Genomic DNA, 15,101 nt, shown 5'->3' with positions numbered 1-15,101 from the left:
GTGTTTTGTTAAATGTCAGGAAGAGTCAAGAAACTTATTATATTCCACTGTCCCACGTTTATATTTTTAATAAGGGCATGAATTAATAAATTCACTTGAGCTGAGAACAGTCACACTCCATGGTTTCCAATGTGACCTGACAGTGTAATGCTAACTTCATAATAGCGAGAGACAAATGTCAGCAATAAACATTATGTATTTTCATAAGGCAAAAAGTCAGAAGGCCAAATATAATTTTATATATAAAGGTGTTTAATACATCAATACGATTTTCAACACATCTAACGCTGAAAAGGGCCAGTTTTAGTTTTTCTGTGTTCAGTCTTGCTGTCAGCATCAGCCATCCCTCAGGTAGTGTTTATTATTATCTCAGTGATGAATGCTGAATTCTTGCCTGTTTTTAAAGGACTGTTTTAATCCTGAATGGTCCTGTCACTATGTTCCTTGGCATTGTTTGCTTCTGCGTAACACCTTCATATTTTGCTTTCAAACATATATTAAAAAAAGACTGGGGGTTTCTCCTTACATGTTTGATGAAGTATGTATTGGACGTGTTTGTGTTTAATGGGCTGTCAATAAAGTATAATGGTTAATTATAGTATAATATTAATGGGAACTATAAAATTGAACAGGAAGAATAAATGTGCTTAAGGATATGATAAGCAAACAATGCCTAGTTTCCATTTGAAATCCTTCGCTCCAGACAGGGCTATTACATCTATTGCCATTTATATTTGATATGCAGCTTGTTGCGAGTGGAGAGTGTGTGGTGATTTTGTGATATTAAGTTACTTAAAAGAGTTAAAAAAGTGGTGGAGTGTTTGCGTTTGCTTAGAGTAATGGGGCATCATCAATTAGTACATTGTGATCCACCACAAAAAAACTGCTTTTCTCTTGTGCCTGCTAGGAATTTTGCAATTAGACTAGGATAATGCTTTCTGAATGTAATTTCTGGTGCATTCACCTTTAAAGGTGTACGTATGGAAGCTGTGTTTTATGGCATTTAAATCTTTTGCCTGATTAGTCAGGGTTCTCGACTCTCGAAGTGCTGGGTCGTGGGTTCAATCCCAGGTGAGGGACACTGCTGCTGTACCCTTAAGCAAGGCGCTGTACCCAGAATGCTCCAGTAAAAAAATAAACTCAACAGTATAAATGGGCAATTGTATGTAAAAATAATATGATATATTGTAGTCGCCCTGGATAAGGATAAGAAATATTATAATAGTAATGGGATTAGCTCAGAACAGCAGTTATGGCATGAGAGGCTAGGATTTACACGCGGCGTGTACACCTGCACAGCTCTGGCATGCGGTTAGCAGTACAGTCACACTAGCTACCTGGCTTCAGATGTAACAAACAAACAACTGGTTCAGATAGCTTTGATTGCTTCCTTCTGGTTTGGAGCGGATGATGGCCTTGTGTGAAAGACATAAGTATGTGCGGAAAGTGTTTACTCCCAAGACATTAGTAAAAACTCACATTTTACATTTATACTACAAAGCATTTGGCAGCATCTCTTTTTTCCCCATGTAAGGATTAAAATAGTCTTCTAAACAGTGGCTGGTATTGGAGGAGACAACTATCAGATCTTCAAGTGGCTAACTGGCATTATTTACGTGTGAAATATAACTAGCGTTTCAAAACTAATAATAGTGTAAGTGTCTTGTCTCCGGGATTCTATATCCACAACCTTAAGGCACCGTGCTTAACAATCGAGCTGTGGTTACAAAAGCTTAAATAAAATAACATCAGGTATTCATGACAGACTTATTGGCATCCGATTACACTCAGACCTAGACCAGGACATGTGTGCTGTTAAAGATAGGTACAAGTTCTATAGGTTTTTCATTTTTAAATAATTCAATCTGACAGTGTTGTGCTGGGTTGGGAACTGGAGATATTTGCTCAAAGTAAGACTGGGGTTTATTTTATCAGAAAGCCCGAGGACTTTTTTTTATCAGTAATGATGTGCTTTGGGAGAGAGGTAGCACAGTAGTGGCCATTTCTATTCATTCTGTATAGGAAAAAGAAGAAGGAAAGCTGGGATGTAGTAAACAAGGATTTATTGGCTGCTGGTGCTGTTGAGATATAAAAAGTACATTTGCTTAGCAACACTCTGTAATCCATAGAGTTTCTCGCCCATCATCTTCACTGATGACTAAAAGCTTTGCAGTTTAAGCTTTATTATCCAGTTGATACATTTTGCCTCTTTCTTGTTGATAAGTTTAGTGAATAGATTCACAGTACATCTCCATCAAATGTACCGGTGATGGGATATCTCCTTTACAGAGATTTTACCTCTGCAGTGTTAAACACATTTATTCTGAACACATAGCTTTTAGGATTAATCTTGGTAGATAATCCATTTCAAAATGGATCTAACAGACATGAAGCAGATGAAAGAAAAAACAACTCTGAGTTGACATGCTAGCAAAACAAACTGCAATACATATATTTCTGTCTGTGTGGATAATACTTTTGTTTGGGAGGAAAAGATAGAAATAGTAATGGAAAAAATATAAACTCTTAGTAACTGTTTGATGGTTTACTGCACATGCATGTCAGCCTTGGCTAATGAGTGAAAACTGACTGTGGGTTATGGCCACAGACCCAAATTAAGCACTAGACTTGGACTACCCAATGTTATTTTAGGTCGGGTAGCAGTAAAAGCAGGTAATTCAGAAATATGTAGAAATGCTCGATTCCTTTTTCATCTGTGATTTTTTCCCTGAGTTCTGTTTAATTTAATCTGTTTTCAGTCAGTCTCTGTAAATGTAAACTGATGAGTGTTTGCACATCAGTGTCAAAGCCAGAGATGCCCTCCAATATTTCTCGTAAGAAATGAAGATTGGTTTATGCTTTTGTGCTATTCCCAGAGCATAAGATGAGTGAAGCAAGCGTTGGAAAGTTTTATCTCCTGCATACCTGTTCAACTAATTTTACCCTGAAATTTCACACTTCATTTTCACACAACATCAGAGCTGGTAACTGCAGCGGGTCTCCTCAAAGCTTTCGGGCTGACAGCATTGCTCGTGGGCTACACATGCTTTTCAGTGATATCTCTCTTTGCTTCGTGAGTCAAGGTCTCAAAGAGTTCATTAGAGATTCTGACAAGTTCCTAGCCAGTCTTATTCAGTTTTCCTTTAGAAAACAAATACAAGCTGTCAGAATTGGAACATGGGTATATTAAAATGTCAGCCTCTTAATATTTTGATAGAGCACTAAATGATTTAGGAAAATGTCAAAGTATATTATATGATTCATAATCAGCATGTGATTCCACCGTAGAAAACCCTTCTACCTCTGTGTGCTGAGGTCTCATGTAAGTGCAAACACTTCACTCATTCAGGACTTGCACTGTACTGTTGATGAGTGAATTGTGTATATATTTAATAACACTAAAGTGTGTTGGCTAATACATAAATCAGTCTCAAGTTCCAGGGAATTCTAATCACAAATTAAATTGTAACTTTCATATAATACTGTCTTCTTCGATCACTATGACATTACGACATTAAATACTGTATATTTAATATATTTTTGAACACATGATGAGCTATGATATGTTGCTAACAACAGAAAGGACATATTATAGTCATAAACATGTTGAGAACTTTGAAAGGGATTTTCTGAATATCTGCACCCCCCTCGGCTATGAATATTGTTGCCCTATCAAAATCCCAGCTCTTGTCTGGATTAATTTACCCCCGTGTCACTTCTAATGCACTAGCATGTTGAAGATTACCATTTTCTCAACATCTGTAATGGAATGACTGGCGGAGTTAGGATATGTCCTAACCAATGTTTTCCCATCCTACTCTCGACGCATCCTAATGTGGTCCTCTTGCATAAATTGCAGGAAGAAGTGAGACTTTGTTCTTTTACATGCACTTAAAGTCAACTTTACTTTCGGATCAGCAGTTAAATATGATAAAGAAAATCTCTTCACATTCCTCGATGCCACCCCAGCAGGGCTGCTTACATTTCCGCTGCCTCATTTTCCAAGTATACTTCACCGCATTAATCTTCATCTCCCCCCCCCGCCCCCCCACAATGCGTTACACCATCTCATTTCATTGGGCATTATTGTTTTATTACGGTCCTTAAGAGGTGCAGTCATAACACTGAAGAACATTACAGGAGGGGTGATTCTTCTTCATTGTTACACAAAAACCTAATTAGGACGACACAATCTGTGAATAGATTTACACTGCGTAAATCAATGCTATAAACAAATGTATTTCCACTATTTGCAATTTGGCACGTTTCATCATTTCACAGATAGACTTGATAATTTGTTGTTTTATTCCAATACAATCTGTTTCTGAACCGTGTACAGAAGCGGCATGGGGTCTCCTCCCAATCAGACTTCCAGTGAGTCGCTGAACTGGTATCAAGCAGGGTGCGAGTGAATAAATTAATCACTTCGGTGGATGTCTTCTAATTTTTTGGCAGGAACTTTAACTCCTACCTTAGGAAATAGAAAGGTAAGGTCCTGCCTTGATTGTTGGAGCATTATTTAGACAAATTGGATTTTAAGTTTGTCTGCTCACATGCTCGTTTCAGCACACAACCGGTGTGTGACTGCGCTGATAACAATAAAGTTAACATTTATTCTATTTATTCATGCATATTGTTTAACTCAGTAGATGATATTGCAAATGCAATATTTTGAAACATTAATAACAAAAAGGTTATGTGTTACAGGATATAGTCGTTTCTCGGGAACATTGTGAGGTAAAGACATTGCCACAGTTTTTCCCAGCCCAAGCAGTCAGTGTCTTTATCCAATGATAATCTATATCTTGTAATGTGTTATGGTTGTATAACTATGGATTAGCAGTTGTCAAATTCAGATTTAGTAACAGAAGTAGTAGTAGTACACTGAGAGAATCAGTGCTGTGTAAGCTTTAAGAGTTGTTTGTTACGCAAAAGTAATAAATATACATGAAGAAGTGTTTATTTCTAAGCCATTTTTCTGAGGCATTGTACAGTAGGGATTGAATCGGATGTTACCATTCACTGTTTCAGTGGGTGGAGAATATATAAACATCCAGTGTGTTGCTTTTATATTCTGTGCTGAGGTGGCCTCAGAGAAACACATTCAGAGCTGTTATGCTGTCAGGAGATATCAGACGAGCTGTGGAGATCTGTCCAGGATTTGCCCTGAATATTTCTAGCCATTTGGTAACATATGTTAACATAATGAATGGGATTAAAACACCTCTGTAATCAGTGTAGTGCTGTACTGTAATCTTGCTTGTTTACTGTGATCATGTCACCCAAAATTAAGTGATTTTCCCTCCAGAATACATGCACATCCTGTTTATTGGAAAGACCTTAAAGCTTTCGGATTGGTTCAACAGTTTCATTTTCTTGGTAGCTTGGGGACAGACTGCAGCACTTGGTAAAAGTTTTTTTTTTTTTTTTTTTTTTTAAAGAAGGTGTGAGACAGGTGTTACTGACAGCATGACTAATTTCACACTGTTTTACAACAAAAACATGTTTTTTCCCCCTCAAATTCATTATATGTAATTTTAAAGTGCTGGTTAACAGAAAAGAAACCTAACATAAAATATCCTTTCTCTCAGTTTGTTGGCATGTAATTACTGTACACTTACACCTCCTCATCTAGAATTTGCTAGTACCTGCAAAACTGCAATCTCTTTGTCACGCTGTTAAAAAGGATGTGCCAGCTGATTAGTAACAGCTGATCTGGAAGTGGAATTCATGGAATTCATTTCGATCAGGTAGCAGTGTCACTAAGCTAGAATTAATAGCAATTTGCATTTGGACAATATTCAATGTAATTAGATGTGTTTAATATTTTATGAAGAAAACATATGTCTGCAATGGCTATACAGTTAAATATATATATATATATATATATATATATATATAAATCTACAACAACAAGGAAATCAAACTATTTTTCTCAAGTAAGCCAGAGGTCCAGAACTGGTCCATATTCTGTCTTATTTAAAATTAAGACATCTTTAAGGATATCTCGGTACATTCATATCAAAAACATGCCCATGTAAACATTTTTTTTGCATTAACCACTGTTAAAATGAGTCACATTAACTTCAGATTGGGTTTCACTGCCTTCCTGTCCTTGTATCCTGCTATTTGAAGTAAGTTTGAAATAAATGCCGCAATCAGCCTTTTTGTTCTTTTAAAGAATCTGAAGACCTTCAAGAAATTACACCTTAATGGTTGCCTTAGAACTGTTATATTCATACTATTTGCATTGTACAGCTTCACCTTAAATTATCCACACTTTTATTCTACACTTGATCATATATACCAAAGCATCCTGTTTATTGTCTTAGCTGCTTCTCTCCCATGTCCAGATAATGATAGTAATGAATCCACTAAGAAATCATCCCACCAGACACAGTCCGGTTCTGTGACAAACATTTCATACTCGCAATCAATATTTATTTATTTTTCCCCATCATGGAGAGTTTGTAGTGTACAAATAGTGTATTTAATTTGTCATTTATCTGCCCATGGCTATATGTCATCTAGATTTCCTTGGTTCTTCACAGCAGCTTTGTCAGCTAACTCCCCTTTATCTCTGAATAGTCAGCACATTTACCACATTTATCCTGATACAGGTCATTTGCTTATATTATGAAGAGCGAAGGACTCGGCACAGAACTCTGCGGGACTCTGCTTCTCGCAGATCATAGATCAAATGATGTTGCCCTCAAGGTCACTTTCTCTCTAGGTTTTAGTCTGCTATATGCATTTGCTAAGCGAACAGATCATTCTTATAGCGATTTAAACTTCATTAATTGCCTTCCATCAGTCTCAGTTCACAATATGGTGTTTGTGCAGAGTATAAAAATAGTGTGTGGAAATGTTCTGCATGCATGGAGGTACTGAGTTTGGTGAGGGTAGAAAGAAAACTTTGGAAGATTTCTCTGTGCTCGATTTGAGGAAAATAGCTCATAGACTATATGTGTGATTGGGACATGTATTATACCTTCTTGTATGCATTCATACACACATTCACAAATATTTGGAATTATATTGAAGTAGCTCCTTTTTTATGTTTTGCACTTTTTGTTCATATGAAAGTTTGACCTAGCTGTGTTACACTTCTAACGTTGACCTTCAAAACTGTAATCAGATAATTCCTACCTACGATTTTCTTTAAAAACTCAAGTGGTATTTTCTTCAGTATTAACAAGCCTATATAGCTTTGCTGGTATTATTGAGGTACAGAGAAAAAGTCTATTGCTTTCTGATTAAACAGACCTGTCTTTTTTCCTGTCTTTGCTGTTGCTTGTGCTCTGTTGTTATATAAAAATCAATAATGGGTGGATCCCCTTTTAATACTACCATTGACCTAAACTCCATCAGGACAAATCCTATGTGTCTTGACATACAGTGTAAACAACTCACCTGGCTGAACCTGTGGAATGTTGTTAATATCTAACAGAACCCTCTGTTTCCAATTTAAAGCCTGTTTACTAAAGGTTATTGAAAAGAGAACCTGGTGCTTGTGTCAACCTTGCCCCTTTAATGTCAAAAATGGTTGTGTGTTACGCTGACAATATCAAATAAAATAATAAAGAAAAATGATGTATTGCTCCCTCTTTTATTTGTGGCACCCTTTGCAAACACAGCCTATATTTTCCAAGCATCGTCGACTCACTTTCCTGCACAGACACAAGGCCTAAGCAGAATTAATCAGACAGCAGCAAATTTATAAAACTTTTATTTGCACTCCATGTCTTTATTGATTTTACAAGTCTGGGCACAAAACACATTGCCGCACAAGTCAGATTCCTGGGATGCAGTTATAACAGATAATGGGTATTACAAGTACAGAGCCATTTCCTCTGTCATATGTCAAGAACACATAGACATTTCCCAGCACACAATACTGCTGATATATAGGAGACTTTGTCAATTAAAACAATGTAAGTAGTTTCATAGTGCAGTAGACTATACCGAAGACAAAATGGCTTTATCAAATTACTAAAATTATCTACACAGATCAAATATATTTTGTCAATGAAAAGAAACAGGAATGGATAGCAATACAATTAAGTTTGTGAACAGAAAGTGTGTTAAATCAAATGACTTCTTCCTCATAGCAAAAGTTATGTTTTTGTTTTTGGCAATGTAGCAGCAGCAAAACAGGGCTGTATATTTCTTGAATTAAATGTTAGCCATTCAATTTATTTACTGTTTTGGAAGCAAGCACTTGAGTCAAATAAATGATCTCCCTTGAAAGAAATGTTTTCCTCTGTGCTCGTGTTTACTTTTTTAAAATGATCATTTAGATGTAATCTGTGTTTCTTCTCTCCATTGCTTCTCCCATTGAAATGCTATCTATCTAGTCTAAGTTTGCATGTTGATGATAATAGTTATAGTTTGTCCAGCTTAAACATACAAGTGCTCTCCTCTGTAAAACACTGTAGGTTTGCAAGTTCAGTGCAGCTATTGGAAAGCAATCCTGAAAAGTACATAATCAGGCAGTACTAATCAATGAGCTCTGGTTAGTAAGTGTAACGTTTATATATAGCTCTTACATCAGCTTTCATGTTTCAATTCAAAGCTCCAGAAGCACGACAAAGAAGAGGAGGATATACCTGCCAAATGGAGATCCGATGAAGAAATGGCAGCTGAGGCCACGGATCTGAAGAAATACTTTAACTAGATTTGCAAGGTAAGCATGACTCATCTATTTATTACTGTGCTAAAGAAGGGACAGTTTTAAAGGTATGATGACAGTATCTAAGTTTAGCCCTGGGTCAAAGTTCAAATTCACAAAAAACAAATTAAAAATAAATTGAGTCACACTGTTATTTGCATTTAGATAATTTCCCACAGGTGACTTCAATATGAACTTTTGTATTTGTTATCTATGTTTTGATATAAACTAAGCATTTAAAATACCCTCTCACATACTGTTTGAAAAACGAATGTTGAATATACTCCATACTGTACATGCATTTGTTTAACTTGCATTTACTCTTCAGTACAAATTATACCACCCAATCCTCACGATTCTACATGCAACAAAAAATGTTTGCAATCGAGGCGAGTGGGGGCCTCCCCTGTAGCTCCTGGATACAAAGGCATATGCATTGAGCCTTCACGATATAGCCCCCCACTGTAGTCTATGGAACAACTATCGCTATTCCCCGCTAGTGGCATAAGAACGCTGCTTTATCCTATGCTTTCCTGGCCCCCCAGAAGCTGGCATTCACTTGCTTCAGCCTTACATCTCGCAGCTTCCAGGTGCCCCACATGGCATGCTTTAGCCCATGGGCTCCGCGCACACAGAATCCGATATTCACTTGCTTTAGCCTTATTCTCTCAGTTCTGTATACAGCTCTGCATTTGTTGTATTCATTTGATCCCATGGAGAGGCAAATGGATAGGCTACATTTTAAAAATGTGATGTCTTGAAGGAGCCTTTATTTATACATTTATGTATTTATTTATGTATGTATGTATATGTAGTGTATTTAAGACATTGTAATAGAATGAGGACAGGTTCATGTAGCCTGTATTGAGCTCCGTATGGAAGCTAGGTGCCGCCCAGTTCCAGTACATGCTTTCACATGATCTACAGCTGCAGTTGCATTTTCAAAGAACTCTAATAGATTAGTAAGACATGATCTGCCTCGTCTAAACCCATGTTGACTATCTCCAAGAATATGGTTTTCATTAAAATGCTCCTCTATTATCTGTCTAATAATTTTTTCCAACATTTTACAAGTAATGCAGGTGAGACAGATTGGTCTGTAATTTTAACATCTTGTTCCTTATATTCCTGGCATTGAGGTACAAACATTTCAGGACTTTCCTACTAGCAGTTTCCCTTTGTTTTCTTTCCTTAGTGGAACATCTCCCATTGTCAGAGCTCCCTGCCCCCCTGGTCCCTAGTTTAAAAGATTCTCAATTACTCTACACATATGCTCTCCCAATGCATTAGCCCCCCTTCTGTACAAGTCCCATCTATCCCAGAAGAAAGACCAATGCTCCATACATATAAAACCCTCTTCCCTAGACTAAGATTTCAACCACGTGTTAAACTTTCTAATCTCAGCCTGTTTCCCTGGCCATGCATGTGGTACCAGAAGTATTTTGGAGAAAACAACCGTGGAGGTTCTGCTCTTTAGTTTTGTCTTTACATTTGTCTTGCAGAACCTCTGCCCTTCCTTTTCCTATGTCATTAGTTCCAATGTGGACCATGACCAGTGGATTCCCCCCCGGCTTTGGCCAGTAGCCTGTCTACTAGTTTAGGGAGATCTGCAACCTGAGCACCAGGCAGGCAAGATACCATGCAGGTATCATTATCACTAGAACACACTGTGTGATCTACACCTCTAAGGATCCAGTCTTTTACTATAACTACCTCCCTCCTCTGGGGGGTACGGGGCACCATGGTGCTCTGAGCCGTCACTGTCCAACTTGGTGTCCAGCAGTTGGAACATGTTGGGCATTTCTAGCTCTTGGGATGTCTCTAAGAATTGTGTGCACCCTTTCCTGTGGTTATGACCTACTGTAACCCAGCAGTTCTCTACACTGTCCTGCTCTAAGGTTTGAACTCTCCTAGGTTTTGGCGTGCACACCATCTCTCTCATGGGCTGATTGCTGAATTCTTCCATATCATTAATACAGCGCAAATCAACAAGCTGATCCTCAAAATCACAGACCTTGATCTCTAGGATTTCAACATGCTGACAACGTTCACACATTAAATCTTCCTGGATGAGTTAATCCAGGAAGGCAATCATTCTGCAAACCTGACACTGTAGTGCTTCTAAAGTTTGCAAGTTTTTTTATTTTATTTTTTGGGCTCTTAGTTTCTGTACCCTGGTCAACTGCTTGACATTTTTGTCACCTAACTGGCTCCAACTGGATCCACCTGGCACAACTCAATTAACTGAAATCCTGCTAGTCCTAGACTAGACCAACTCAGCAGCTGTACTGAATTGACTTAAATTAAGGCAAACTACAGAAACCTGTCCTCATTCTATTACGATGTCTTAAATACACTACATATACATACAGAAATAAATAGACAAATGTATAAATAAAGGCTCCTTCAAGACATCACATGTTTAAAATGTAGCCTATCCATTTGCCTCTCCATGGGATCAAATGAAGGCGACAAATGCAGCGCTGTATACAGAACTGAGAGAATAAGGCTAAAGCAAGTGAATAGCTGCTTCTTTGTGCGCAGAGCCCGTGGGCTAAAACATGCCGTGTGCGGCACCTGGAAGTTGCGAGATGTAAGGCTGAAACAAGTGAATGCCAGCTTCTGGGGGATCGGGAAAGCATAGGATAAAGCAGCGTTTTTATGCCACTAACGGGGATTTGCGGTAGTTGTTCCATAGACTACAATGGGGGGCTATATTATGAAGGCTCAATGCATATGCCTTTGTTTCCGGGTGCTACAGAGGCGGCCCCCACTCTCCTCGATTGCATAAAATTTTCTTCTACTAGGTGCTTCGATGCATGTAGAATCGTGAGGACTGGGTGATTATACCTTATCTGAAAACCAATAATTGGCTCTTTGAAATTAAATCTTCTTAAAAGTAAGATGGAGTGTCAGGTTTAAAGTATAATTAAGTCCAAAGGAAAAACCTTGATAGCCATCAATGCAGTACCTAAATTATTTTAAATTTAATTGAAGTACTTCCACATTAGGGTTTCTATTCATATATCTGGCAAAATGACAATCTAATATGATCGAAAGCAATAATTTTCAGCCTTAAGGAAAAACACTTGGGGGGTGTGATACTCAGACAGTCACTCATGAGCTGGGAGAGATTGTAATCTTACTCCGACTATTACTTTGTTGATAACTAGGCTATAGTTTAATGAAACCTCTATATAGGTAATGCATTTGTTTGCTGAGCTATTGTCTATTACATTATTATATTACATTGTTTATCTATTTTGTGTAATAAAGCAACTATGAAAGGCCGTAGAAGCTGTGTGAGACACCATATTGTCTGTCAGAATGAGGTTTTGTTCTCTACAGCTTTGAAAGTTTGTATGTCTTCTCTTCTTCTATTTGTATGCATAGCACCAAGTTATTAAGATAATCAGTGCTTTTGTAGTTTAGGCAATATAAATATTCAAAGAAAAACCAAATGAAAAAAAAAAAGTTAAACTGTTTTGAAAATGGGATTTGATAACATGCTGAGAGTGAATTATCATTACCTTTTCAGCTGGTATGCCTTTGCTCACTGGGGCTACAACATAAACATTGAACTTGAATGAGCTTATGCATGTCTTTTTATGATTAATACGGTTAAAAAAACAAAAGCAGGAAACAATCAGAAACGAGAAACGAAGAACATCATTATACAGGGTATTAGTATTCACCTCAGTGAGATAGTTTTACAAATGTATTGATAGAGTGCAGTAAATATGCTGCTTTCTAAGTTGTTTAACATCATACAAAACCAACAACAACAAAAAAAAAACAACCCTCCGATCCACTGTAGTCTCTAATTGGTTATATATTATTATTATTATTATTATTATTATTATTATTATTATTATTATTATTATTATTAGAGCAAGTTTTAGGACCTTATTTTACATTTTAAAGCATTTAGCAACTACCTGATATTAACATCCAGATGCCTGTGTATTTAATCAGGGCAGTGAGTTCAGTGCATTTTCAGACAAATTAGTATTTTTAATAAGATGTTAATATTTAAGTGGTTACCCTGTGGTAATGCAGTCTGAATCGTATGTCTCATGATGTTTTTTTGCCATCAGGAATTCAGACTCTCTGTGATCCGGATGTGATTCAGGTGGAAACAGCAGCTGGGGAAAAAGTTTGATGGAGCATAATGATTTTCGTGCAAATTTAGTTCTAGTCATGTCATCATTTGCAGTAGTTTGTGATGGACATTTAACATTTCCTGAATTTCAATTCTCACTCTTGTTGTGGAACTGTCTCAGATGCCTTGCCGAGAGACATAAGTTTTGAATAAAGTCTTTACATGAGCATTTAAAATACTAATGTTTGTCTGTTGTCTGGGTCTATGCTGAGATGTAACTGTGGTCCTTCTCATTTAAATTCAGCTTATGTACTCAAGGCATTTAGTACGACCAGTTCCTGGAGTTTTATTATGATCTTGAAAAGCAAAGGTTTTCTTATATCCCAGAACGGATAAATCCTAACAGCTTCAGTTTCTGCTGAAGTGTAACATTTTCAGTTGCTGTTCCTTGTATTATTGTCTGGTCTTGCAAGTTAAGCTGTCAAACTGGGGTATTATGTATGACCAAATATAATGGGACAAGAAAAGGTGTGCAAAACAGTTCTTTTTTAACAAAGTTATTTCATAAAGTTACATTTTATTTTGGTCACAGAAACCATACACAGCAGACCCCTGTGACTTGAAGTGGAAATAAATGTAGTGTTGTATTTTAACTGGCAACACAGTTTGATTCTAGTTCAAAGAAAATAATGCAAACATATGAGTTGTTTTAACACCTCTACAGAACTGTAAACATAAACACTCTCCAGCTGCCTCTCGATGCTGCGGAGCTGTTCGCTCAGCAAAACACAGCCCATTTACATGAACAAAAACACGATTATAACACCAAGATGTCAGTGGAAAAAAAACTGCTCTACTGGATGTCACATTCATGGTAGACAGATATTTAATTGTGAATTCAATCGGTGATATTTATAAATACTGCAGGTATAAAAGGAGGTTTATATGGGAATAACATGTCCAGTTTAAGGTGTTCATAGAATGACAGATTGGAAAAAAGTACAATGTCTGCTGAGTGTCAGATGTCATTGTAGGTGGCAATTCCTTTTGTTACAGGTTCACAGCTTTTCTTCCGATGCTGAGGCAATGGTAAAACAAGCCTTTGATCTGGAAATCATGTTCAAACTGGCTAGATGTCAATTTCCCCAGGAGGGCTGCGGTCATTTGAGTTCTACAGCAGTCCCTGACCAAACATCAGAGTGTTAAAAGTAACATAAATACAATAATAACATTCATTTGAAGGTTGAGACTATTCAGAGAAATAATAGCTATGACTGTATTCTGTTTTTTTATAAGGCAGTAACAAGGATCCATGAGAAAAGAACAGTAAAAATATTTTGAATAATAACCTTTCATTGTTAAGACAATACCAGAAATGGGCCCTGTAAGACACAAGCTCAGACTAAAATTATGCTCTTGCACACGATTACAATGTAGCAGGTTCTTGTCAAAAGCAATTAAAACGGGATACCCTTTCAAAAATAAAAGGGGCAAATCTTCAATTCGCTGATTTGACACTTGCACAGCGTTTTGGGGCATGGAAACCGGATGACGAAATATACTGTAATCACGGTAACATGTGGCCAATAAAACGCAGCATCTGTTGAGGGAATATTGCGAGGCTCATTAAATCGAATTTATTGGAGTGAAGGAGACAAGTAGGGTGCCACAGATAATCAAAAGGCTTTTGTCACAGGTTTCACCCTTTCTGATTTGTGTCCCTACGCATGTGTTCAAGAGTAGAAACCCGACTGATTAACACTTCAGACTTGCGTCACTTATGGGAGGCTGTGTTACTGTATGTTGTGCAGAGTAAGAAGATGGATCCTGTCACGAATGTTTTGTCAGAGCCTTCAACACCAGCCAGCAGCTGGAGAACAAGTACGCCACACAATCTACTGGGAAATTCAACATGGACCACCTGGGCTTATCCATGCACAGTAAATGACCTGAGGTGATCGCACGGCGTAGAACCATCATCTAAGAATCAATCTGTCCTTTTCATTTATCAGAACTGTATTAGTTTATAGGGACGGGAATGTATGGATTGTCCACCCTCTTGCTTTATATAAATCAGATATCATTACATCCTGTAAGTACAATGTGTTTAATTTAGTCTGAAATCTGATTGTATATGTAGCAGATACACCGTTGTCACACTGTGACGATTAGGTATAATAATCAAAAAGGATTGAAGTGGCGGAGGCAGTATATAAATACTAGTGCAGTAATGCGTGAGTGCTGTTCTTACACTTTTACAGTCACCTTAAGTGGAAAGGATGAGTTAGTACGGCCTCATAGATACTTTCTGGCTTAATTGTAACTTGC

General features: G+C 37.4%; 1 protein-coding gene across 4 annotated transcripts in view; it reads left to right on the top strand.

Annotated features, from left to right (window-relative positions):
* fhit (fragile histidine triad diadenosine triphosphatase) overlaps positions 1-13,015 on the top strand; it is a 309,150-nt gene extending 296,135 nt beyond the window's left edge. For all 4 annotated transcript variants that reach the window (XM_066697922.1, XM_066697923.1, XM_066697924.1 and 1 more), the window contains 2 exons: positions 8,576-8,686; positions 12,769-13,015. In XM_066697922.1, coding sequence (XP_066554019.1) covers positions 8,576-8,677 — 102 coding nt within the window. In that variant the 3' untranslated portion in view covers positions 8,678-8,686; positions 12,769-13,015. The remainder of the gene's footprint in view (positions 1-8,575; positions 8,687-12,768) is intronic.
* The last annotated feature ends 2,086 nt before the right edge of the window (positions 13,016-15,101 follow it).

The sequence above is a fragment of the Amia ocellicauda genome, chromosome 3 (genome assembly GCF_036373705.1).
Source record: "Amia ocellicauda isolate fAmiCal2 chromosome 3, fAmiCal2.hap1, whole genome shotgun sequence".
Classification (NCBI taxonomy): domain Eukaryota; kingdom Metazoa; phylum Chordata; class Actinopteri; order Amiiformes; family Amiidae; genus Amia; species Amia ocellicauda.
Note: the sequence above shows the minus strand (reverse complement) of the source record. Positions and strands in the feature narration are given on the sequence as shown.